General features: G+C 38.1%; 4 protein-coding genes and 2 pseudogenes across 14 annotated transcripts; 1 reads left to right on the top strand and 5 right to left on the bottom strand.

The window, feature by feature from the left end:
* Positions 1 to 2,846: 2,846 nt before the first annotated feature.
* On the bottom strand, positions 2,847 to 3,659 carry LOC121995513 (annotated as a pseudogene).
* A 1,020-nt stretch (positions 3,660 to 4,679) lies between these two features.
* Positions 4,680 to 8,246, bottom strand: LOC121998795 (probable histone H2A variant 3). Of its 2 annotated transcripts, none has more exons than XM_042553852.1 (3): positions 8,157 to 8,246; positions 7,750 to 7,866; positions 4,680 to 5,139 (listed from the first exon to the last, which is right to left on the bottom strand). In XM_042553852.1, the coding sequence occupies exons 2-3, from the start codon at positions 7,855 to 7,857 to the stop codon at positions 4,843 to 4,845; spliced, it is 405 nt and encodes a 134-aa protein (XP_042409786.1). In that variant the 5' UTR covers positions 7,858 to 7,866; positions 8,157 to 8,246; the 3' UTR covers positions 4,680 to 4,842. The 2 variants fall into 2 exon arrangements, with proteins under 2 accessions (XP_042409786.1, XP_042409787.1); XM_042553853.1 differs by lacking the exon at positions 8,157 to 8,246 and adding an exon at positions 7,928 to 8,150.
* A 304-nt stretch (positions 8,247 to 8,550) lies between these two features.
* On the bottom strand, positions 8,551 to 10,389 carry LOC121998793 (3-ketoacyl-CoA synthase 20-like). 2 transcript variants are annotated; one of them, XM_042553851.1, is made up of 3 exons: positions 9,625 to 10,389; positions 9,002 to 9,549; positions 8,551 to 8,880 (listed from the first exon to the last, which is right to left on the bottom strand). In XM_042553851.1, the coding sequence occupies exons 1-3, from the start codon at positions 10,372 to 10,374 to the stop codon at positions 8,643 to 8,645; spliced, it is 1,536 nt and encodes a 511-aa protein (XP_042409785.1). In that variant the 5' UTR covers positions 10,375 to 10,389; the 3' UTR covers positions 8,551 to 8,642. The 2 variants fall into 2 exon arrangements, with proteins under 2 accessions (XP_042409785.1, XP_042409784.1); XM_042553850.1 differs by having other exon boundaries at positions 9,002 to 10,389.
* Positions 10,390 to 12,902: 2,513 nt separating this feature from the next.
* On the bottom strand, positions 12,903 to 16,461 carry LOC121998792 (annotated as a pseudogene).
* A 3,049-nt stretch (positions 16,462 to 19,510) lies between these two features.
* Positions 19,511 to 23,070, bottom strand: LOC121998791 (pentatricopeptide repeat-containing protein At3g23020-like). Of its 3 annotated transcripts, XM_042553848.1 has the most exons (4): positions 22,960 to 23,070; positions 20,409 to 22,835; positions 20,183 to 20,324; positions 19,511 to 20,003 (listed from the first exon to the last, which is right to left on the bottom strand). In XM_042553848.1, the coding sequence occupies exons 2-3, from the start codon at positions 22,773 to 22,775 to the stop codon at positions 20,280 to 20,282; spliced, it is 2,412 nt and encodes an 803-aa protein (XP_042409782.1). In that variant the 5' UTR covers positions 22,776 to 22,835; positions 22,960 to 23,070; the 3' UTR covers positions 19,511 to 20,003; positions 20,183 to 20,279. The 3 variants fall into 3 exon arrangements, with proteins under 3 accessions (XP_042409782.1, XP_042409781.1, XP_042409783.1); XM_042553847.1 differs by having other exon boundaries at positions 20,183 to 22,803; XM_042553849.1 differs by lacking the exon at positions 19,511 to 20,003 and having other exon boundaries at positions 20,186 to 20,346.
* A 107-nt stretch (positions 23,071 to 23,177) lies between these two features.
* LOC121998790 lies at positions 23,178 to 26,995 on the top strand. Of its 7 annotated transcripts, none has more exons than XR_006116600.1 (4): positions 23,178 to 23,471; positions 25,127 to 25,367; positions 26,142 to 26,229; positions 26,344 to 26,995. XR_006116600.1 is itself a non-coding variant. In XM_042553846.1 (4 exons), the coding sequence occupies exons 2-4, from the start codon at positions 25,209 to 25,211 to the stop codon at positions 26,569 to 26,571; spliced, it is 534 nt and encodes a 177-aa protein (XP_042409780.1). In that variant the 5' UTR covers positions 23,178 to 23,431; positions 25,127 to 25,208; the 3' UTR covers positions 26,572 to 26,995. The 7 variants fall into 7 exon arrangements, 5 of the variants coding, with proteins under 5 accessions (XP_042409780.1, XP_042409776.1, XP_042409775.1 ...); XR_006116599.1 differs by having other exon boundaries at positions 26,142 to 26,252; XM_042553846.1 differs by having other exon boundaries at positions 23,178 to 23,431; positions 26,083 to 26,229.

Below are 26,995 nucleotides of genomic sequence, written 5' to 3'. Positions count from 1 at the left end.
CCCTCCAACGCTCAAGGTAGTAATTGAGTCGAGTAGATAAATAGTAAGAGGAACAGCAGCTATGAGTATGTTAAACTGCGTAGCATTGCGTATCTATGCCTATATATGGAGACCCCTTTTATAGTATTATTATTTGCCTGTGTACGCATTTCAAAGCATGTCCAAAAAAGGGCATACCATAAAAATACCCTGACACCTTTTCCAAAATAAACTCATAATCTCTACATTTGGTAGAGAGAAAGCTTCTAATGTACAGCCTGCAGGTAGAATATTCTTTGTTCTCCGTAGCATAAAACATTAAAAAGAAATACAAGATTGTTTTAAGGGGCCCACAATATGTTTACATGGCCAGCTGATTGAGTTCCTTCTGTGACCCGATCAATAATCGCTCATAAGGACCAACCAATTAGACTTAGAGTGTTGTTGGGAACTCATCATTCACTCGGCCTATTTGTTTAGTAAAAGGATTCAATTAGGACCAAGTGGAATTGGGTATCTATTCTGTTCGATCGGATTACTCGATCTGATTAGTTAATCATGTTATCTTCAAGTGACAAATAATTTTTAGCTCTGAGAGTACTGACTCGTCTTGAGTTATTCATCAATATTTAGAGACTCGGCTTCCGACAGGCTCAAAGGTATGGTCGGATAACTTAATGGATTTGACGTATGGATAATCTTGATGGACTTGGCGTTTGATCAACCCAATAATCTGATTAGATAATCTCTTGACTAAGATGATTAATTACACTAATTTTAAAGATTATTTTTTTTTTTAATTTTGACCATCATATCAATCTATCCTCTTAACTTTATTTATGAAATCAATCGACCATTTGACTTTAACCCAATTTAATAATTCTACAGTATGTATCGTAGCATCTGATTTCTGCTGTAGAAAGTATTGAAGTCAAACCACAAAAATTAATTTTTATTAAATCATTAATAATAATGGTATATTATACTAAAATTTGATCAAGACGGATAAATTTAATTTAAACAAACTATGAAACAATTGAAGAGATGTAGATTTTTTGTTAAAGTGGATTATATACACTCACGACTTTTTTTTTTTTTTTTTTTTTTTTTTTGTATATTTTCATGTGTCTCAATTTTACCATATTTCTTTTTCATCTATTGAACTAATTGGGCAGATTAAATCCAAAAATAGGACCACTGAAAGAGGACAAAGTCAAGTAGGTTAAACCTCTACAGAAGATGACAAACAAGACAATCTTTAAAAAAAATGGTTAGGGCTATAATCTTTGGCCATTTTATAGTCCAACATGGTTTCACAAACTTTCCAAGCCCAAAATGAAAAAAAAAAAAGGTGCAATTTTTAGATTTTTACTATTTTATTTAAATTATTTTTATTAAAAAAGGAAATATTAAAATGACATGATGAGTATTGTGAATCACTCTCATTAACTCTATTTAGTCCCCGGAACTATAGTGTCGTGATAGGACATTCAGGTTATCTCCCAGATATTTGCGGTTCGAATCTCAGTTACGGTGTATTTACAGAAATTTTTCCTCCAAATAGGGGGCGTAATCAAAGGATACTAGACTCTGGGTTGATCGTCACGTGCGCTTCCTGATTTACCCTGATGGCCGATAAGAAATTTTCATGGGACCGGACCAGTCATCCCAGACTCGACGTTACCCAACCTAATTAATCATTTTCTTTTAACTCTATCTAAGTAGAATCATTATAATTATGAGAGGTAAATTATTTATCTATTTTCTCTCTCTCTCTCACACACTCTCTCTCTATATATATATATAATTATTATCTTTCTATTTTATTAAAAATCTCTCCCTTTTATTAACTAATTTTGGTGAAGTCTAAAATGCATTTACGTTAATGTCCTTTTTTTTATTTAACTAAAAATAATTCCAAGGTTTATTAGTAATTCCACGAGCGAAACAATCATTGATCTAGAGTTCGAGACTCAGCTACAGCGTATTATTATGAATTTTTCTTATCATTAATTTTCTTTGGTTGTTTTATATAAAAAAAAAATATAGTTCTCTTTAGTCTCATATTTTAGAATTGACAACACTATGATCAAAGAAGGTTCTATAAATATTTTAGGTCGACGATGTTAAAAAATATACTTTTCTTAGTTTTTTTTACTAAGACAAGTATACTATTAAATTAAAATAACTTTTTGCATAGGGAAGCTCGTTACAATAGTCACTATTGCATAGGTCTGACGAATATTACCCAAATAATTAATTCTTAATTTATAAAGATGATACTAGAAAATCTAAATAATTTGAATTTTTAAAGATTCAAATAATTTATATATTATTATATTATACATGCAATGCATGTGCTCGATGACACTAGTTATTGATGACACTAGTTATTGATAATGCATATTCATTTACAAGTAGGTTTTATAGAATTAATTAAAATGTATGGCAACAAGTTTAATATCCATTCCAATCTATTCTATCTCAACAAATAGATTCTCTGCTACTGCCATTCCTCGTCGGTCGTCGCCGCCTTCAGGATGCAGGAGCGGATACTCCATCGTTCTGTTCGTCGGCGCAGGAAGATTTTCTTGCAGTAAAAGATACGAAACTGGCAGCTTTAACGTAGGCAACGACTTCAGCATCCACGGCGAGTTCACCAGGTCGGCGGCGGAGGAGAAAATGTGGCCGGCGAGGTCGCCATCGGATGAGATTGTGGCTGCGGAAAAGAAGATCTTTCCGGCATTCCCTAACGCCGTATTTTGGAGGAGCCTCTCGCAGAGAGAGAGTAAAAGACGCCACGCCACTTTTTTTACAGGAAGAAGAGGATCACAAATTTGCCTCTTTTCATCCTCAAAACAGTCAAGAAAGCGATCAAGATTGGATTTTTAATACAAAATCCTCTGTTTTGCAAGTATCACAATTATCAACCTGGACTTCGTTTCTCTAACAAAACTCATCACTTTGTCCCTCCAAAAGCCTCCTCAATCCCAAAATTCAATCAGGATGTCCAATTCTCTAACAAAATTTACCCGCATTGCCTTTTCTTTGTGGAAATCAGCTTTGCTAACAAAGCTTTGAGTCTGCTAGAGCCTGCTCCAGGCTTGAGAACTCCAGAGCTCGTTCTACCATCAGTGGGCCCAGAGCAACCCCTTCGGTTGCCATCCAAGCTCCATCCTCCCTTGCTGAACTCTCCCTTCCTTCGCCGGAGGAGCTCCCGGTCGATCTTGTCAAGCACTGGGTCACTCCTCTTGAACTTCCTTGTGAACAGAACACTGCTCAGGATCATCCTCCCATAGTCCTTGAAGCCCAAGCTCAAGGGGTGCTGCTTCGGAGGATTCTCCCACACAATGCAGTGCAGGACATGGTTCACTGCAGTGTCTCAGAAGTCCTTGGAGTTGCATATCACCGTCTGGAAGTAGCCCTCCGGCAACGAGATGAAGTTGGTGTAGTAAAAGGAAGTTCCTGCAGAGGTTGCCCAGCTAGGATGCAGTACTCTGCGACAGACCTCGAAAGTATAGTCCAAGCAGAGCCTGAAGAAACACTATCATCGAGTATAGTTCAACACCTGCACACTTAAGAAACTTGGCAAAAAAAAAACCATTCCAGGAATATTGGAATTTGTAGTGATCAAACACTATCATTAAGATCCAGTCCTTGTCTTGGAAGTGAGGAATCATCCTCTAATACAAAAAGATGAGCTTTACTTACCAACTATGAGTTCAGCTCTGTTCTCAGGCTTAAGTTCCCATGTTATTTACCATCTCTGTTTCCATCACATCATGGACTGATATTATCCTCAATCTACTGCTACGAATTGGACTATATTTGAAGGACTGATTCACGTGTTCATGTACATTTATTGTTGTTTCAGCTAATTGTCTTGTTGAAAGTATTACAATAATTGGTTTGGCAAACAGCAATGAATTATTTTCCTATCAATTTAGTCTTGATTGCGATAGCTAGCGACTAATTGCCTAATAAACTCTCCATTAACTATAATTAACATCCCATGTACTCTTTCATTAATTATTTAAAGACTAATTACACATCTTGTGGTACCAGTTGTTACACCTAAATTTAAACACATTCAATTAGATAGCATTACTTTTAGTTTCTATTTAATTAATTGGATGTTTTGTACCATATAAGCAATCATTCTTCTTAGTGTTACAATAACATTGAATAAAAAATCAGAGAAAGCATATAAACTTTTTAGAATCATGACAAATTTCAAAATATGCTCTAAGGCATCCCTTTCAACTATCACCTCTTTCTCCTATTATAAATTTCACTTCTCTTCAGCTCTTCCTCCTCATCGAGCCTTCAAACAAAAACCCTAATTTTCCTCCTTTTTTTTATCTTTGATTAATCTTCCTCTCCTTACATAATCCTTGCAATTAACTGGTGCTTTATTGACTAATTATTTTGGTGTACCACAAGCAGATGAAGCTGCCAGCATGATCTGATCACCTCTTCATCTTCAAGGAAACAACTAGAAGTTAATGATCAGATCATCTGGCAGTTTCATCTGCTGATGGGAGCACACAAGCAAACCACAAACCTAATTCATTAGGGTTCATCAAGGAGATGAGGAGGTAAGTTGTTCTACTTATCTGTTTTGTTTTTCCTGATGATTTGATCTTGATTTCTGATCATAATGTGAGCTTGTGGATTAATTAGTTATGATCATAATTCACTAAACACAAGGTTTGATGTTCCTAAATAAGATCATCAAGAGGTCCAATACATTGCATTCCGTTCAACCCAGACCATTCGAACCGCTTACAGGTCCACAAAAAAAGAGCAAAAAGATGTTGAATAATTATAACTACTTATGGAGTTAACTGGCAAGATCACTACCTATTCCTTGGAGGACTTGTTAATGAGCGACTTATGGATGTGGGGGATCACTCCACCACCAGCAATGGTGCCCTTAATGAGGGTGTCTAGCTCTTCATCCCCTCGAATGGCTAGCTGAAGATGGCGCGGCGTGATTCGCTTCACCTTGAGGTCCTTGCTTGCATTTCCAGCGAGCTCCAGGACTTCTGCAGTAAGGTACTCCAGTATAGCAGCCGAGTACACAGCCGCGGTCGCTCCGACACGGCCATTTGCTTGAATCCTAGTTTTCAGCTGCCGGTGGATACGACCCACAGGAAACTGCATAAACCATTTAGAAGTAAATAATGTTCATCTATCCACAGGGCGAAAGCATTTAGCAAATCGAGCCAGTTTAGATTTTAGGCTCTTGACTTCAAAGCCAGTATGTCATTTTCATAGATGCTTATCAACTACCGGGATTCCAACCTAATAACAATTTAAAATTTTCACACGATATATGAACCATCTCCACATTTCCATCACTAATAATTATTGCTTATTATCTGCACAACACCTCAGTTCACAAAATTTAGCATTACAGAAAAAAAGAAGATGAGCTAATCTTACAATTATTTTGTAAAGTTTTCCTCAATCTAAATATAGATACGAATAACATAAATATCAAAGCATCTATTTAACTCAATCACCTAGTTTTGTTCTATAAGCCATAGATCACATAATGGATTTGGTTTATAGAATGATAATTGGCAAAGTCAAAGATTTAAATTGGATAACAATGGGCAGATTAGACCAATCACAAAGGCAAACTAAAAGGAATATGAAAATACAACTTAAGATTTTAGATGCACTATAAAAAATACTGTTATTTGACAAATATTTTAATTATTTTGAGATTATCACATTCATTGCCATTTCATAATTATAGAAATTAACACCATTTGTTTAATTTTACATTCCCAATTTTTGATGGAATAAAATTGTAAGTTGTTTAGTTTTGCATGTCTCTGTACTGAATTCATAGTACAGTTGTAATGCGTGTAACATATTTAGTGCATGAATTTGATCATTTTCAAACATTGCTTTTCAAAAATTAATTATCTACTTGATTTATGTGATGTATGTTGCTAAGGTTATGTGAGATATGTTGCTAATTGAATTTAAATTAATTATCTTCTGAATGTGAAACATGGGATTATACATCGAACACATTAGCAAAGAAAAAGCAGCAAAACAACAAGCTGATAGAGATCCAATTGCCGACATGATTAGGTAATGGGAAAGAAGACTGTGAGGCAACCATTCCAGTCTTTAGATTGCTAGTTTCTTTAAATACTCCAACAATCTTTTTTGAAATGACATTTTCTCTAAAAGATAGTATTGGTCTTTCCAATACCAATTCAGTTTAGATGATTCATATCGATATCAACCACCCATGAACTTATTATCCGAGTCTGATAAATTTTTTATTATAATATTTTGGGTTTTATGCATGTACATTTCGTTGACTCGCTATTTAATTTTTGTTGACTTATCTAATATATTTGTTTATTTCTCATCTATGTTAATGTAAAAAAGTAAGGTAACTCTTATCAACGTGTACGTTAATGCAAAAAAACCTCGACCATAACTTCATCTATGCCTACCAGGATTAGAATATTATAATGAAACCCAACACCAAATACTATAATGCACAGATTGTGTAACTTTGACCTCCATGTCAGAATTCAGAAATTTATACCAGACTTCAACTCCTGATACTCTCATAACCAACTGTCCAACTGGATAAGTTTGATGGATATTATAGGTAGTTAATCATCTCAACTTCGAACCAGATTAATGATTGTCAGATCAGTCGTTAATGCTATTCCTACATCATTCCCATCTTAACTTCATTTTCCTCTTTCATTTTGCAGACAGACCATCATTGTATTGGTAGAGGACAAGACTAACCCAAATCATATGGGACCAGATGGGGAGGTTCATCAAAATAGGAGCCAAATACGTGATAGAAAGATGGCTGTCCTATAAAAAGTACATATGCAATTCTCTGGAACATGATCAATATATTGGTCTATCAAAATCCATAAAATGTTACCAAAAGTTGCTTGGTCTAGTGGAAAGCAAGCAAGATTTGGAGGGCTTGCTTACTAAGGCCTGTGATTCAAATTTGTATAGTGACATTGTTGGAAGGAATTTAACTTTACTGCTTCCACCAAGAACTAGTCTAACATCTAAATTGGTGTCAGGACATCTCATGGTGAAGACAAAAAAAAAGGGTCCATGCACTAATAAAATCACTGCCTAATAGTAATGCAAATAACCAACTCTCAAACTTAAAAATAATGTTTTTGATGGATAAAAAAGATAGTTAATCATCTTAACTATGAAGCAAACCAATGGTCGTTAGCTTAATCATTGATTGCACCCTTACTATTTGAACTACAATTTTTGCATAGCGCATAAAAACCATCATTTGATTGCTACAAGACAAGATTAATCCACGTCATATGGGACCAAATGGAGAATCGGAAAAGTGAAGGTAGATACATCATAGAAAAATGGCCCTGCTCGGCGTACATATAAGTTAAGCTTACATAAAGTAATGGCAAGAAACCTCACAAATCCACTTACCCGTCTGTACATCCTAGGGCGAAGAAGAAAAACTCCTATAAAAGCCACACTACAATCTAAATAGCTAGAAAATATATTCTCGCGCTAAAATTTTTGCATGGATGCTAATAGCACACTAGACGATCACTGTTCTTTCGGAATTCATACAATGATGAAGTTATTATCTGCTAGTCATCCAAATCAATGTCGAACAAAAGAGAGCGGAGAACAAAAACAGCAAAGTCTCATGGGCACTCAGACAAGATGAGTAGATGTAGACAAGGCAAACAACAAAAGGAAGGTGTCAACTGGCATTACCTGTAACCCCGCACGAGCAGACCGGGATATCGGCTTCTTCTTGTCCTTGTCCTTGTTCGCCGACGTCGTCTTCGCTGCGAGAAGTCCTTTTCCACCCTTCCCCGCCATCCCTCCTCCCTACATCCAAAAAATCAGATCAGAACAGTACAGGCCGACCTCAAAATACCGCAACCAATACCTCAAATCGAGCGCGGGCAGCCTTCCCAACGAGGATCGGACGGCAGAAGTAGCACGAAAATAGAGGCAGACAAAATCCAGCGAAAACCCCAAATCGAGCGCCGAATACGAAGGGAAAGAGATGGCAGAGGAGATCAGGACACGGAGGGCAATAGCCCCTAGTCGATTCGAGGGAAGACGAAAAGATCCGGAGCAAATCGAGGATTCTACGGGAGGAAAAGGAAGCGTACCTTCTCGTTCGATGCTGTCCTGCTTTCCTTATTTTGAGAGCGAGCGCGTTTCTACGAAATAGGATAAAGAAATAACACAGAGGGCTCTGAAAAGACAATAATAGGCCTATATATATATATATATATATATATATATATATATATATATATATATATATATATATTAAATACCCCTAGTTAATTATTCTTTATAAATATTATATTGATTTGACACGTAATTATAAGTTTCTCTAAGTTGATTGAAATGTGAATAATAAATTTTGATTTGTTCCGTTAATCATTTGTCACTGTTGTCCTTGTTTTCTCCTCCATAAATTTATATTTATTAAAGATTTTTTTAAAAAAAAACACACAATGTACAATTTAAAAATAATTATGATAATTTTTACACATATAATTTTACAAACCTCACTTAATTATTAGAGTTATTGATATTAATTGAAGAATGAACATGCTCTTCAATTCTGTAAAAGCAACTAATCTAATCTAATGGATGGTTTCCACTGTAGGGACTTGAACCGGGAAAGCATGAATCTCGTCGGCCCATGGGTTCTTCTTCTCCTCCTTCGGGTCGACGGTGCGCAGCGAGTGCCACACGGCGCTGTTGCACTTGAACCCCGAACCGAACGCGATCTGCCATGTCCGGTCCCCCTTCCTCATCCTCCCCTTCGCCTCCGTGTACGCCAGCTCATACCAAGGCGTGCTGCTAGAAGTGTTACCAAATCTATTCATAGAGTTAACAATATGATATGAGATCAGACGAATAAAGTTAGTTAGATTGTTTAAATGACTATATAATTAATTATATGACGTGGATATATTGAGAGAGACGGTACTCTAACTACCTGTATAACGTCATCCGCGACGCCTCCATTTGCGCCTCCGCCAACCCCAACCTCTTCTCCACCTCGTCGAGCACCGCCCTCCCGCCGGCGTGCACGCAGAAGTGCTCGAAAGCCAGCTTGAAGTCGGGGATGTACGGCTGGACGCTCCGCCACCGGAACACTCTCCGCGACGCCAGAGTCAGGAAGAAGAGCAACTGCTCGGAGAGCGGCAGCACCAGAGGGCCCAGCGTGGAGATGTTGGTTTTCAGCGCCTCGCCGGCGACGGACATCAGGTCCTTGGAAAGCGACACCCCTATCTTACCCTCGCCGTCCTCCTCCTGGGACGCGCACCCGTAGCTGCGGTCGTCCGCGCCCTTGTGGGTGCGCACCGTGTGGATCAGCTGGTACTTGGCCCGCCTCCGGGCGGAGCGTCGGTTGGTCAGCATCACGGCGGCGCAGCCCACCCGGAAGAGGCAGTTGGGCACCAGCATCGACCGGTCGTTCCCGAAGTACCAGTTGAGCGTGATGTTCTCGGTGATAACCAGCAATGCGTTCGCGTTCCTATGCACCTGCTCGAGTAGTCGAAAACAGAGTACGTGAAAATTATAACGTGAAACAGAGTGCGTGAATTCATGGACAGGGACCTGGAGGAGTTGCTTGGCGAGGTCGATGGAGATGAGGCAGGCGCTGCAGCCCATCCCGCCGAGGTTGAAGCTTTGGATGTTCGCCCGGAGCTTGTAGTGGTCGATGATCATGGCGGAGAGGGAGGGGGTGGGATTGAAGAGGCTGCAGTTGACGATTAGTATGTCGATGTCCTTGGCATTCACGCCGGTCTTCTCCAGCAGCTCGTCGACGGCGCCGAACATGACCATCTCCGCCTCCTCCCTCGCCTCCGCCATGCACGGCTTGGGCGCCTTCTTGTGCATAGCCTCGGGGAAGTAGGTCGACTGCCCCAGCCCGGACCGCTCCAGGATCCGCTTCTGGAACGCCAGGTTGTCGGCGGTGAAGATACCGGTGCTCATGGAGTGCTCCACGAAGAATTCTCGGCTGCACTTGAGCTCCGCCGCCGGCTTGAAGCACGCGAAGTCGAGGAGGTAGACCGGACGCGGCTGTTTCATGAGGTAGAGAGCCGCGAGGAAGGCAGCGGCCAAGGAGCAGGCGACGACGGGCACGAGGTGGAGGCGGAGGGCATCCCTAATCTGGAGGACCTCGGCGGAAGTAAGTCTGGTGAGGCTAGCGGCTGAGGCCGCGAGGAGGAGGAGCAGGATGAAATGCAGTGCGTGGGAGATCAAGTAGTGGTAGCCGAGCTTGAGGCGCTTAGGGTTGATGAGGGAGAGGACGAAGTTTCGAAGAAGATAACTGTCAGAGCTCGCCGGAGTGACTGTGTCCGCCATGGCCGACGAAGGAGGAGGTGGAGCGTTGCTGTGGCCATGAGGAGCGGGAGCGTATTTAAGATATGGAAACAGAGGAGGGAAGACGAACAGGAGCATGCAACTACCGGAGCGAAATCCCCTCGGTAATTATTTTTCTATGAAAAAACTCCATAAATATTATATTTTAGGCTTAATTTATTTCATCTTATAGATAAATATAATAAACAGATAAATTAGACGACAATTATGCAGTTGGAATTTATATTCTTTGAGATCAATATTATTTATTGAGAAAGATGTGAACAATTAATGGAGAGCAACCGATTGATAGAGATACACAACAGCTCCTTTAAATGCAGGAAATATACAGCTCATGAATACATGTATTTATCCAAAAAAAAAACACTTCAAAGCGACACAAACAATCTTAGGGCATCTCCCATCTTCGGATTTGATAAAGGACAACGACAGCTTGGCCAAAACCTGGTTTGGTCAACTAATTCATGTACATTATATATAACAAAAGGCGATATGTATTTGACTTGTTACAGTAATCGTCTGTGATTTATCTTCTTCGTGTTGATCCTGAGACGGATTGACGGGGGCACTAGAGATGAGAGTATTCGTCTTTTACCATAATTACTAGCAGTCTATGCTCGTTACCAGACTTAAATTATAATTTAAATAAAAAAATAAATTTTAAAAAGGATTACAACTAATTGTGATTGAATCGTAATCACGATGTGACCACAATTAATTATGATTCTTTTTGGATTCATCTTTCCATCCAGATTATAATTTAGGTCGAGATGGATGGCCAAAGACCACACAGAGACTCCCCCGACTTGGCACTCAACCACGATTCAACTACAATTATATTGTGGATCATTTCGTGATCCATAAAATGTAGACCAAAGACGACTGTTATAACTTTAGGATCCTAGATTTCCTGATCCATTTTTTTTGGATCAGGAGATGGACCACTTGTAATTATGGTTGGATTGCGATCGTGATCCAATTATAATTGGTTACGATTCCTCCCTATGTTCATCGTCCCCAAGTTATAGTTTGGGTCGGAACAGATGACCAAAGGTCATCGGAAAGGCGCCCCATCACTTGACGCCTAGCTATCTAGCCACTATCCTACTACCGACGACTTTCGACCACACACTTTAATTTAAACTATAATTTTAAAATAATAAATTTAGAAAAAAATTATAACTAATTATAATTAAATCATTATCACGATGCAACTATAATTATAAATAGTAAATTGAGATCCCTGCTAGTGTTGTTAACTGTGGCCCAACCGCCACAATTCGGATAGTGGGGAGAGAATAATTACAAGTCGTTAATTTGGGGCCCACGCTCGGTCGAGTAATACTTGAATTTGATTATCAAGTTGCTATTATGATTAGCGGTGACAATTTAATTAATCGTAAACAAGTCAAAAATCATGAATGATTTTGGATTTGCTAACCCGATCTGTTCAATTAAATAAATGGATCATACGTTTTACTTAAAATAGGCTGTCTTTAAGGACTCATGTTTAAAAAGACTTAAATTCGATCGTTTATTTATAGAAATGTATATCGAACGAGATATATATATATATATATATATATATAATACTTACAAATCCAGACACCCGGGTTTTTATATAGAAATGTATATCGAACGGATATATATATATACAATATACATTTCTAGACAATACTTACAAATCCAGACACCCGTGAGTGCACTCGAACACCCAGACCTATAAAGATCGCTCAAGAATATATATCAAACAGATGTTTATATATATACTAGTGTGATCGTGCAGACGCGTTGCGTGTGTAATAATATATAAATTATTTGGAGTTTTGAAAATCTAAATTGTTTGAATTTCTTAGTGTCATCCTTAGTGACATTAGAGAATCCCAGTAACAAACTACTATAACGGATTTCCTTATGAAAAAAATTATTTTAATTTAATATTATATTTGTCTTAGTAAAAAAAATTAAGAATAGTATATTTTTTAATATCGTCGCCTAAAATATTTATAAAACTTCTTTGATCATAGTGTTATCTATGAGACTAAAAAGAACTATATTTTTATAATATAAAACAACCAGAGAAAATTAATGATGAGAAAAATTCATAATAATACGTTATAGCTGAGTCTCGAACTCTAAATCCTTGATTGTTTCGCTTGTGGAATTACTAATAAACTTTTAAATTATTTTTAGTATGAATAAAAAAAAAGACATTAATATAAATACATTTTAGGTTTCACCAAAATTAATTAATAAAGGGAGAAGATTTTTAATAAAATAGTAAGATATGTATATATACCTTCTTTTTTGTGATGAAAGAAGTTACTTTCTTAGACCCTAAGAACCATGACTGATAAGTGCAACAAAGAAATGTAATGTTCAAGTTGTTGATGATGGATAGGAATTTAAGTATACAAGCTATCCGTTCGACTTTTTATCTTCTTTTCTTTAGCTTTGATTGATTCCTTGAAGCAACCGACTATATCTATTTTTGAAGCTCACATTCCAAGTACATATAAAAGCATAGACTATTGCAAGCCTTCAAATTACACCAACAGCAGTTTGCAGTATAGAACAATTAGATCGACAAGACCTCCTAAAGCAAGAAAGACATCAAAGTATCAAATTTATTCATGAAAAAACCTACCTCTTAATTGTACCAAAATATCATCCTAGATGCTTCAAGAATCAAGATTATATCAAAGGAGATAAATCACGTGCGGTATAACTTGCTTGCTTCACTGTTCCAGAAACTAAACATCTCACGGTGCTGTGGTTTGCAGTCTGAAATATTTGCATTGTTGAAGCAATGATGTCTGGTTGAAGAAGACCAAATTGCTTGTGGAAACTCAAGAACTCATTTGCCTTTCCACCATGTTTCAAATTGTAAAAGATTTCTTCCGCATCCTGTCAGCGTAGATTTTTCAGAGTGAAGATTAGTCCATCGGCGTCGAGTTCCAAGCTCTCATCCTTCAAGTTATTTAACATTGACAATATTGGACGCTGGAGTACAAAGATAAGGATTAATTGCAAAGCTTGGTGAACTACAAAGAGTATTAATTGCCTTTTCCAAACAACAGAAAGCATAGGAAATAAACTACATAACGCCAATCCTAAATCATGACAATATTAAAATCTATCTGCATCATGCTATTCGATTATTCGGAACGATAAAGACTCACCCCTGAGACAAGAAAGGCCTAGGTCTCCAGAATAAATGGAAGCCATCCATTGCAGGCAAGATTCTGACGTCAAAGCTTCTGAATCAAGGTTCTATAATTATACATAGCCAACATCATTGAAGTTGCCCACGGTTCCTTCTTCCTTCAATGGATCACACTCATGACTGCACACTGCACATGCTTACAATTTAAGGTTTTTAATATAGCAATTCATATTTCTACTTGCCTGCTTTAGGTCCGCAGAATCCAGCCTGAAGATCGAGCATAAGGCATCAATCCATGCATCCAAGCCAACTCTGGACTTTTCTGCTTTCATCGATTCTAGTCGATTTACAGCTTCTTTGGAAACTCCATATTTAAGCAAAGCATGCCCAAATGTCTTGAATGTAGACTCATCAGGTTGTATCCCAGTGGTCAACATGTAATGGAATATCTCTACAGCCTGCTTCATTCTCCCATTAGTTGCATATAATGCAATTAAATTGTTGCAACTGACTGTGCTGGATAGCAATTCCAAGGCTTGCATATCTTGCGCAATGAGATCAGCTTCCCAAAGATGACCCAGTTTTTTGTACAAACACAGCATAGTCCCATAAGAGAACTCATTTGCCTTTCCACTGCTTTTCAAATCGCAAAAGATAGCTTCTGCCTCATTCAGCATAGTATTCTCAGAATAAAGACTAATCATGCAATTTGAAGCATAAATGTCTGGACCATTCTCAGAAACTTTTATTAGTTCATATACTTCTTGTGCTTCTCTCAAATATCCATTTTTTGCATAAAGTTTGATTAACAAGTTGCAAATTTCTGGGTTCAGAACAACTCCAGCCTTCTTCATTGCATCAACATACTTCAAAGCATTGGAAACATTTCCAACTTCAGTGAATGCATTTATTAGAATGGAAAAAGCAACAACATCGGGTTGAAATCCAAAGCTAACCATTTCTTTAAATATATCTTCTGCAATTTGTATTTCACCAAACTTGACAAAACTAGTCATCACCGCTGAATAAGGAATGCAGTCACTAACAAAGCCACCCTCTTGCATTTTTCGTAAATAGCATACTGCTTTATGAGGTAGATCAGCAGACAATAAAATATGTATTAGAGAATTGCATGTGCACTTGTCAGGATGAATACCATACTCTATCATGTCATCAAACAACTCACAAGCCTTGGTATAGTTCCTTTGTGTTCCATACGCTTTTATCATAACATTGAACGTGAGAACACTCAACTTTTGCCTGGATAAGCAACAAGCAAAAGCTTTCTCGGCAAGAAAAACGTGTCCTTGCTCTCCAAAAGCATCGATATTGGAAGCAAACCATTCTGGATTCATTTTATCGCTGAATTTTTCAAACCAAGACCAAGATTTATCCATCATTCCTACATTTGTGTACATCCTAGTCAAAGCTGATTGTGTATACTCATCAATCTCAAGGCCTTGACATTCCATCTCCACAATAAGAGCTTCAGCTTCCCCAACCATGTTTCTTATAGAATATGCATATAAAAGAGTGCGATAACTGACAACATCTGGTTCTAGACCGGCCAATTTCAACTTAGAAAAGTAACCAGCTGCTATGCTGAGGTCATTGATCTTTAGATGAATGGAGATAAGTATGTTATATGTTCTTGTATCAGCAGCACATTGGTATTCATCCATTATCATCATCAATGCAGAAACCTCTTCTAACAGACCATTATTGCCATACATATGAATCATTGTATTGAATGTAACTATGTCTGGAACAATACCTTCCCTTAACATTTGTGCAAAAGTTCTTGAAGCTTTCTCAAACTGCCCTGATTTACCATAAGTATCAATCAATGTATTGTACGTGTATAAGCTGTAACACTTTTGAGATTCACAATCATCAAAAACATCAGATGACCACCTTTTGAAAAATTGCTCCACGTTTTGAAAGCTACCAGCCTTCTTATATGTCTGAAGAACAACTCCCATTGTCACTTCATCTGGTTCCATTCCTTGCTTGTATAGATCGCTCAACCAAACAAGCGCTTCCTTGCTCAAGCCACCTTTGCAGTAAGCGTTGATTAATGTACCGTACGTTGAATTTGTGGGAGTTATTCTATTTGCCTGCATCTCCTCCATAATGACCCAATGAGATCCCAGTTTTGTGCTTGCCCAAGGATCCTTAGTATAACATTGTAGTGAATCACATTCAGTTCGTAGCAGCCCTTTCTCTTGAACCAGTTAAAGATTTCTAGAGCCCTCTTCCAATCTGTTTGCTCTTTTAGGATGATGGTCCTCTCCTTGCTGTTAAGATTCTCTTCCCATGGCTTCAAAGCCTCATCCAGATCTTCACAAGTTTCCAGTGCTAGCAACATCGACGGGATGCAGCCTCCATATGAAACCGACTTTGATGATTTCCTCGCTTCCGATTTAACAGGCACAGCTTTAACCTCAAAATTCAGTTTTGCATAAGACCTAAGCTTCCTTGCTGGTGGAAGGCGAAATCTTACAAAATAAAATTGACTCTGGTCCTTCTTACGACGCGCAGGTGTGCCATCATGCACGCTGGTAGTCGAAGAAATCTGGCTCGGCAAGCAACCAAATGCGCCCGGCATTCCAGGAATAGCAGTAACAGAGTATATGCTTCGATCAAAATTCCAGTTTCAACGAAAACGCTAAGTAAATCGGAGAAAAATAGGAACATTATATATATAAATTTGAGCTAAAGAATCGGTTTCATGTTCCTTAAGAAAAGCACGAAATTTCTGGATGTAAATCCGTCGGCAGAAGCAAACTCACCGGCTTCCTTTCGTCGGAATCTATAAACCCTTGGGCTCGAAGTCGAAACCTCGTCCAGTAGAATCACCGCACCGCATTACCTGCGGAAAGGATAAAGGGATATGATGTCACAAACTTATCTCGGGCTCCTACACGTCAAGTTGTGAAAGACGATTTGGGCCTTTTGAAGCCCATAAACTCATAACAGACGACAGCCCGACAAGGCAATGGCTGCAAGACCTTTGATTCTGTTAGTCTACCGGTGCTCATGGAGTGCTCCACGAAGAATTCTCGGCTGCACTTGAGCTCCGCCGCCGGCTTGAAGCACGCGAAGTCGAGGAGGTAGACCGGACGCGGCTGTTTCGTGAGGTAGAGAGCCGCGAGGAAGGCAGCGGCCAAGGAGCAGGCGACGACGGGCACGAGGTGGAGGCGGAGGGCATCCCTAATCTGGAGGACCTCGGCGGAAGTAAGTCTGGTGAGGCTAGCGGCTGAGGCCGCGAGGAGGAGGAGCAGGATGAAATGCAGTGCGTGGGAGATCAAGTAGTGGTAGCCGAGCTTGAGGCGCTTAGGGTTGATGAGGGAGAGGACGAAGTTTCGAAGAAGATAACTGTCAGAGCTCGCCGGAGTGACTGTGTCCGCCATGGCCGACGAAGGAGGAGGTGGAGCGTTGCTGTGGCCATGAGGAGCGGGAGCGTATTTAAGATATGGAAACAGAGGAGGGAAGACGAACAGGAGCATGCAACTACCGGAGCGAAATCCCCTCGGTAATTATTTTTCTATGAAAAAACTCCATAAATATTATATTTTAGGCTTAATTTATTTCATCTTATAGATAAATATAATAAACAGATAAATTAGACGACAATTATGCAGTTGGAATTTATATTCTTTGAGATCAATATTATTTATTGAGAAAGATGTGAACAATTAATGGAGAGCAACCGATTGATAGAGATACACAACAGCTCCTTTAAATGCAGGAAATATACAGCTCATGAATACATGTATTTATCCAAAAAAAAAACACTTCAAAGCGACACAAACAATCTTAGGGCATCTCCCATCTTCGGATTTGATAAAGGACAACGACAGCTTGGCCAAAACCTGGTTTGGTCAACTAATTCATGTACATTATATATAACAAAAGGCGATATGTATTTGACTTGTTACAGTAATCGTCTGTGATTTATCTTCTTCGTGTTGATCCTGAGACGGATTGACGGGGGCACTAGAGATGAGAGTATTCGTCTTTTACCATAATTACTAGCAGTCTATGCTCGTTACCAGACTTAAATTATAATTTAAATAAAAAAATAAATTTTAAAAAGGATTACAACTAATTGTGATTGAATCGTAATCACGATGTGACCACAATTAATTATGATTCTTTTTGGATTCATCTTTCCATCCAGATTATAATTTAGGTCGAGATGGATGGCCAAAGACCACACAGAGACTCCCCCGACTTGGCACTCAACCACGATTCAACTACAATTATATTGTGGATCATTTCGTGATCCATAAAATGTAGACCAAAGACGACTGTTATAACTTTAGGATCCTAGATTTCCTGATCCATTTTTTTTGGATCAGGAGATGGACCACTTGTAATTATGGTTGGATTGCGATCGTGATCCAATTATAATTGGTTACGATTCCTCCCTATGTTCATCGTCCCCAAGTTATAGTTTGGGTCGGAACAGATGACCAAAGGTCATCGGAAAGGCGCCCCATCACTTGACGCCTAGCTATCTAGCCACTATCCTACTACCGACGACTTTCGACCACACACTTTAATTTAAACTATAATTTTAAAATAATAAATTTAGAAAAAAATTATAACTAATTATAATTAAATCATTATCACGATGCAACTATAATTATAAATAGTAAATTGAGATCCCTGCTAGTGTTGTTAACTGTGGCCCAACCGCCACAATTCGGATAGTGGGGAGAGAATAATTACAAGTCGTTAATTTGGGGCCCACGCTCGGTCGAGTAATACTTGAATTTGATTATCAAGTTGCTATTATGATTAGCGGTGACAATTTAATTAATCGTAAACAAGTCAAAAATCATGAATGATTTTGGATTTGCTAACCCGATCTGTTCAATTAAATAAATGGATCATACGTTTTACTTAAAATAGGCTGTCTTTAAGGACTCATGTTTAAAAAGACTTAAATTCGATCGTTTATTTATAGAAATGTATATCGAACGAGATATATATATATATATATATATATATAATACTTACAAATCCAGACACCCGGGTTTTTATATAGAAATGTATATCGAACGGATATATATATATACAATATACATTTCTAGACAATACTTACAAATCCAGACACCCGTGAGTGCACTCGAACACCCAGACCTATAAAGATCGCTCAAGAATATATATCAAACAGATGTTTATATATATACTAGTGTGATCGTGCAGACGCGTTGCGTGTGTAATAATATATAAATTATTTGGAGTTTTGAAAATCTAAATTGTTTGAATTTCTTAGTGTCATCCTTAGTGACATTAGAGAATCCCAGTAACAAACTACTATAACGGATTTCCTTATGAAAAAAATTATTTTAATTTAATATTATATTTGTCTTAGTAAAAAAAATTAAGAATAGTATATTTTTTAATATCGTCAGCCTAAAATATTTATAAAACTTCTTTGATCATAGTGTTATCAATTCTAAGATATGGGACTAAAAAGAACTATATTTTTTATATATAAAACAACCAGAGAAAATTAATGATGAGAAAAATTCATAATAATACGTTATAGCTGAGTCTCGAACTCTAAATCCTTGATTGTTTCGCTTGTGGAATTACTAATAAACTTTTAAATTATTTTTAGTATGAATAAAAAAAAAGACATTAATATAAATACATTTTAGGTTTCACCAAAATTAATTAATAAAGGGAGAAGATTTTTAATAAAATAGTAAGATATGTATATATACCTTCTTTTTTGTGATGAAAGAAGTTACTTTCTTAGACCCTAAGAACCATGACTGATAAGTGCAACAAAGAAATGTAATGTTCAAGTTGTTGATGATGGATAGGAATTTAAGTATACAAGCTATCCGTTCGACTTTTTATCTTCTTTTCTTTAGCTTTGATTGATTCCTTGAAGCAACCGACTATATCTATTTTTGAAGCTCACATTCCAAGTACATATAAAAGCATAGACTATTGCAAGCCTTCAAATTACACCAACAGCAGTTTGCAGTATAGAACAATTAGATCGACAAGACCTCCTAAAGCAAGAAAGACATCAAAGTATCAAATTTATTCATGAAAAAACCTACCTCTTAATTGTACCAAAATATCATCCTAGATGCTTCAAGAATCAAGATTATATCAAAGGAGATAAATCACGTGCGGTATAACTTGCTTGCTTCACTGTTCCAGAAACTAAACATCTCACGGTGCTGTGGTTTGCAGTCTGAAATATTTGCATTGTTGAAGCAATGATGTCTGGTTGAAGAAGACCAAATTGCTTGTGGAAACTCAAGAACTCATTTGCCTTTCCACCATGTTTCAAATTGTAAAAGATTTCTTCCGCATCCTGTCAGCGTAGATTTTTCAGAGTGAAGATTAGTCCATCGGCGTCGAGTTCCAAGCTCTCATCCTTCAAGTTATTTAACATTGACAATATTGGACGCTGGAGTACAAAGATAAGGATTAATTGCAAAGCTTGGTGAACTACAAAGAGTATTAATTGCCTTTTCCAAACAACAGAAAGCATAGGAAATAAACTACATAACGCCAATCCTAAATCATGACAATATTAAAATCTATCTGCATCATGCTATTCGATTATTCGGAACGATAAAGACTCACCCCTGAGACAAGAAAGGCCTAGGTCTCCAGAATAAATGGAAGCCATCCATTGCAGGCAAGATTCTGACGTCAAAGCTTCTGAATCAAGGTTCTATAATTATACATAGCCAACATCATTGAAGTTGCCCACGGTTCCTTCTTCCTTCAATGGATCACACTCATGACTGCACACTGCACATGCTTACAATTTAAGGTTTTTAATATAGCAATTCATATTTCTACTTGCCTGCTTTAGGTCCGCAGAATCCAGCCTGAAGATCGAGCATAAGGCATCAATCCATGCATCCAAGCCAACTCTGGACTTTTCTGCTTTCATCGATTCTAGTCGATTTACAGCTTCTTTGGAAACTCCATATTTAAGCAAAGCATGCCCAAATGTCTTGAATGTAGACTCATCAGGTTGTATCCCAGTGGTCAACATGTAATGGAATATCTCTACAGCCTGCTTCATTCTCCCATTAGTTGCATATAATGCAATTAAATTGTTGCAACTGACTGTGCTGGATAGCAATTCCAAGGCTTGCATATCTTGCGCAATGAGATCAGCTTCCCAAAGATGACCCAGTTTTTTGTACAAACACAGCATAGTCCCATAAGAGAACTCATTTGCCTTTCCACTGCTTTTCAAATCGCAAAAGATAGCTTCTGCCTCATTCAGCATAGTATTCTCAGAATAAAGACTAATCATGCAATTTGAAGCATAAATGTCTGGACCATTCTCAGAAACTTTTATTAGTTCATATACTTCTTGTGCTTCTCTCAAATATCCATTTTTTGCATAAAGTTTGATTAACAAGTTGCAAATTTCTGGGTTCAGAACAACTCCAGCCTTCTTCATTGCATCAACATACTTCAAAGCATTGGAAACATTTCCAACTTCAGTGAATGCATTTATTAGAATGGAAAAAGCAACAACATCGGGTTGAAATCCAAAGCTAACCATTTCTTTAAATATATCTTCTGCAATTTGTATTTCACCAAACTTGACAAAACTAGTCATCACCGCTGAATAAGGAATGCAGTCACTAACAAAGCCACCCTCTTGCATTTTTCGTAAATAGCATACTGCTTTATGAGGTAGATCAGCAGACAATAAAATATGTATTAGAGAATTGCATGTGCACTTGTCAGGATGAATACCATACTCTATCATGTCATCAAACAACTCACAAGCCTTGGTATAGTTCCTTTGTGTTCCATACGCTTTTATCATAACATTGAACGTGAGAACACTCAACTTTTGCCTGGATAAGCAACAAGCAAAAGCTTTCTCGGCAAGAAAAACGTGTCCTTGCTCTCCAAAAGCATCGATATTGGAAGCAAACCATTCTGGATTCATTTTATCGCTGAATTTTTCAAACCAAGACCAAGATTTATCCATCATTCCTACATTTGTGTACATCCTAGTCAAAGCTGATTGTGTATACTCATCAATCTCAAGGCCTTGACATTCCATCTCCACAATAAGAGCTTCAGCTTCCCCAACCATGTTTCTTATAGAATATGCATATAAAAGAGTGCGATAACTGACAACATCTGGTTCTAGACCGGCCAATTTCAACTTAGAAAAGTAACCAGCTGCTATGCTGAGGTCATTGATCTTTAGATGAATGGAGATAAGTATGTTATATGTTCTTGTATCAGCAACACATTGGTATTCATCCATTATCATCATCAATGCAGAAACCTCTTCTAACAGACCATTATTGCCATACATATGAATCATTGTATTGAATGTAACTATGTCTGGAACAATACCTTCCCTTAACATTTGTGCAAAAGTTCTTGAAGCTTTCTCAAACTGCCCTGATTTACCATAAGTATCAATCAATGTATTGTACGTGTATAAGCTGTAACACTTTTGAGATTCACAATCATCAAAAACATCAGATGACCACCTTTTGAAAAATTGCTCCACGTTTTGAAAGCTACCAGCCTTCTTATATGTCTGAAGAACAACTCCCATTGTCACTTCATCTGGCTCCATTCCTTGCTTGTATAAATCGCTCAACCAAACAAGTGCTTCCTTGCTCAAGCCACCTTTGCAGTAAGCGTTGATTAATGTACCGTACGTTGAATTTGTGGGAATTATTCTATTTGCCTGCATCTCCCTCCATAATGACCCAATGAGATCCCAGTTTTGTGCTTGCCCAAGGATCCTTAGCATAACATTGTAGTGAATCACATTCAGTTCGTAGCAGCCCTTTCTCTTGAACCAGTTAAAGATTTCTAGAGCCCTCTTCCAATCTGTTTGCTCTTTTAGGATGATGGTCCTCTCCTTGCTGTTAAGATTCTCTTCCCATGGCTTCAAAGCCTCATCCAGATCTTCACAAGTTTCCAGTGCTAGCAACATCGACGGGATGCAGCCTCCATATGAAACCGACTTTGATGATTTCCTCGCTTCCGATTTAACAGGCACAGCTTTAACCTCAAAATTCAGTTTTGCATAAGACCTAAGCTTCCTTGCTGGTGGAAGGCGAAATCTTACAAAATAAAATTGACTCTGGTCCTTCTTACGACGCGCAGGTGTGCCATCATGCACGCTGGTAGTCGAAGAAATCTGGCTCGGCAAGCAACCAAATGCGCCCGGCATTCCAGGAATAGCAGTAACAGAGTATATGCTTCGATCAAAATTCCAGTTTCAACGAAAACGCTAAGTAAATCGGAGAAAAATAGGAACATTATATATATAAATTTGAGCTAAAGAATCGGTTTCATGTTCCTTAAGAAAAGCACGAAATTTCTGGATGTAAATCCGTCGGCAGAAGCAAACTCACCGGCTTCCTTTCGTCGGAATCTATAAACCCTTGGGCTCGAAGTCGAAACCTCGTCCAGTAGAATCACCGCACCGCATTACCTGCGGAAAGGATAAAGGGATATGATGTCACAAACTTATCTCGGGCTCCTACACGTCAAGTTGTGAAAGACGATTTGGGCCTTTTGAAGCCCATAAACTCATAACAGACGACAGCCCGACAAGGCAATGGCTGCAAGACCTTTTGATTCTGCTAGTCTCGAGCCGTTCCACTCCAACGATCACGTTCGAATCGCCGAATCGAAATCATCCATCGCCGGAGAGCCGCCATGGCTCCTCCGCTGGAAGTGGCCATCTGGTCTTCCCCACGATTTCCTGCGTATGAGGTAGATGGTGCATGATGCTTCAGTTTTTCCTTCGGGTACTCTCACTACGGCACCGTCATGTGCGAGGATTCCGAGGCCGAGTAGAAGACGAATGTGAAGGCTTCATCGGTGAATACCATATGATCCGCCTTGTGTGCTTTCTTTTCTGGTATTTTAACTTATCTTATTCGTATTACTTTGCATACACGGTCCCTTTGACTAACGAGTACTTGCTGATGTTTCGTAATATTGCACTTGAGTCGATGAAACGGAAAGGGTTAAACTAAGGGAAAATGTGGTCTGGGAAACTTCTTGGCTGCAATGTTCTCTAATCTGTTACAGTTACCAATTTCGTTGCTGATCTAAAAATGGGTAAGAATAAGGAAATGGAAACAGGATGGTTATGCAGGCCTAGGTTGGAAAACCAGACATTTGGATTAAACAAACTTTGCATACTTTTTTTCTTGATCTATTCTTCGAAATCACATTCTCGGAAGGATGTTTATATCATATGCTATTTGTTTTAGTTGATTGTCGATGTTAAATTTGATACTGAGTCAATTGTCCTGATGCTATAATTGACCATTCCTTGGTAGGTCTAGCTCAAATTATGTGAAAACAGTCATGCTATTTATTTATTGAAGACCCATCTTGCCTGAAGAATTCCCTTAATCAGCTTATAGCCTTTAATTGAAACTAAATTAAGATTCAAAATCTCTCCCATTTTAAGGCTTGATATATGCTGGTTCATGTTGATGCACTTTCTTTATGTAAGTACTGTATCATTCATGTCAACAAGGCTTCCCAGCAACAACATATAGGTGATTTGGCATAATGCCTGTGTCTATCAGCACTCTTTTGATACTCATCAAACTGTAACCATGCAAGAAGGCATGGAATAAAAAATATTATATATGTTGCAGCTAAGATAAAGATCAGCAGAAAGATATGTGTGCGTGTGAGATTTAGTACTCGAAAACTTATATTTTATAGTTAGTACAGAAAAAAAAAAAGAGAGAGATTTTTTTAGACCACAGTAATCTGATGATATCATTTTGATTTTCCAATAACTGCTGTTTAAGAATCATAATTTGTGAAGTTTAGGTTCTTTAGTTCTTTTCTTTTGTTAAACTGAAGGTTTTCATATGTTATACCTCATCTATTTACTAAAGGAAGCAGACTTCACAGTTAGTCTGGTTGATTATTAAATTTCACCTTTCTGGATCTCACAATTACTCAAACCAAAACTTGATGTAAAGGAGCCTGCTTACCCAATTTGGCTGGCATGCAACCACAATTTTGTTTGTGATGTAGCTGTTAATTGATGCAACCAGAACATCCTCTCTTTCTTTACCCGAATAGTGAGGTGGACATGATGCACTGAGTAGAAAATAACATTAACAGAACTTGCAAGGAACAAAATAGATATTCCTACTTCATTGGAAAATATCTACTTTATGTTTTTTGGAACAATCATCAAAGTCCTTTGATATGTGTGATAATGTTGTTGACATTTCCAAACTTTTCCGTTGTCATCATGGGATTTGAGAAGCTCTTGAAGGTGTTAACAGAATCTGCAAGATTTGGTACCCTTAATTAACAGATGTACCAAATATTAATGTCAAGCCTACAACATCTCAACAACTTTTACCTGCTTTATCACCAACTCCTGTGTTCTCATTCTGCTGTCTCATACACGTGATAAACTAGATCTAGCTGATGTGTACCTTTACTAACTCTGCCAATTTCTAGCACTATTTACTTCTTTTAGTTGCTCAAATAAATTTGATTTCACAAGCATAAGTTCTTGAGTGCTGTCTGCAGCCAAGATGAATGCAGATGCCCAACCAACTCCATCAGAGATATTAGCACACTTCCTTACAAATACCTAAATAAATTATCTCAGATGCACATGGATGAAAGCCAGACTACCACTTCTTTTAAAACACCTGTTTTGGCTACATCTACTTCTCTGAGCTTGTGGAGCAATCATGAGATGAAACATCATCTTTCTGGATCTCCAAGTTATCTATGGATGTATTTTCTGAGAGTCGATCTTCAAGAGGTGATTTTGAAAAGTCAATGATGCTTTTTACCCTGTAATTTTGTAAAGGCCTTCTCTTCAAGTTATGTCTTTAAGTGCCACAAAAGTCGTCCTAGCATCACTGACAATACCAATCATAGGGAAATTATATTTTCGAACTAGTTTAGCTGCTCATAATTGCTCATTCCAATCAATATAGCAAGTTCTGAGCATGAAAGGGAAAGGTGCTTCTATTGTTGTATCACAGCTGATGGCTGGTATCACAAGGTTGTCACCTGAGGTAATGTTATGAACACAGAGATTCATTATGATCAATCCACCATATTTCTTGCTAAAAGATTCATTTTCTAATGTTAGTTGAGAAATGTGCTTGGAGTTATAAAATTGTGCATTAAATTCTATTTGGTGGTATATTTTTGGATGCTAATTGTTGGTTAGGGGAACCTTGGCACACATTTTGTATTTCTTTTTTATGTTTATGATTCAGCTTTTGATTTGGCTCTCTTGTGTGAATTATATCTTATCATAGCACCATCTGAATGATTGTATTGTTCTTTCCATTTTGATTTATATTAGCTTTACAGTCTAGTCAAGGAAGATGGATCTTTTTTGAGTGAATAGTAGAAGGATCTTTCTCAGTTCCATGGTTATTACCATCTTTATTCTAGTAGACCACCTGTAATCTTTTTGTTGTGAGCTGCATGTGCACTTATTCTTTTTAATTAACCACTACCAGCCAATTCAAGGATTTCAGGCTGGTGCAGTTGGTTCATGCAAGGGTGTTGTTGTCAATAGGTCTAGGGTCGATTATCAACGAGCGTGGAATGCCCCGCTTGCCTCAACCCCTCCTTGCACGAGCTGCTGTTGCTGGGCAAAGCCCTCTGTAATTTACCTCCCTTCCAGACGGTGGGGCCGTCGAGATGACGGTTTTATCTTTTTTTGCTTGCAAAGGATTTCATATTCTATATCTTATTCCTCCTTGTTCATCTTATCTTAGGGAGACATATGGAAAGATGAATATTACTTTTTCTGCGACAACAATCGCTCAAATAATAATGATGGGGCTCAAGCAGTTATGATCCACGAAGATGATTTTGTATCGGCAATGCAGTCCCTGCAGCTGAAACCCCTCTGCATAACAATGCTCATCTCCCTTGCCACTTCCATCCAGCATTCCTACCTCAAAACAGAAGCCCTTGAAGTTGGTCCCGATTCCCTTCCATAATCTTCGTCGCTGTCCTGCACGTGCCCATCAACAACTCCTATGGATACAATACATAATTGAGACATCTCAAGAAGTTGCATTTCGTCAAAGTAGGTAGCAGTTGCAGTGATCTGATACATCTTCCAAAGCAAACTAACATTGGAACTTTTGGTTCTTAAAGTACAAGGAGAGAACTGTGACTTCTCTCTTACTGTTTTGTGTTTTTGATGGCCGCAATAGAGTGCAATGCTGCAACTTGTTGTGTCTGTGGTTTGTGTCCTCAGTCAGTACTAGAACAGTGAATGTAAACAGATCTGTACTATGTATTATGTGGAAATAAGTGAATGTACTTTAAAGTCTTAAGGTATTTGATTGTGATATTTGGAGACAACATTGCAGTGACAATGCTGGTAAACAATTATGCAAGATTCTCTCACAAGTTGCA

The sequence above is a fragment of the Zingiber officinale genome, chromosome 6A (assembly GCF_018446385.1).
Source record: "Zingiber officinale cultivar Zhangliang chromosome 6A, Zo_v1.1, whole genome shotgun sequence".
NCBI classification, from domain to species: Eukaryota; Viridiplantae; Streptophyta; class Magnoliopsida; order Zingiberales; family Zingiberaceae; genus Zingiber; species Zingiber officinale.
Note: the sequence above shows the minus strand (reverse complement) of the source record. Positions and strands in the feature narration are given on the sequence as shown.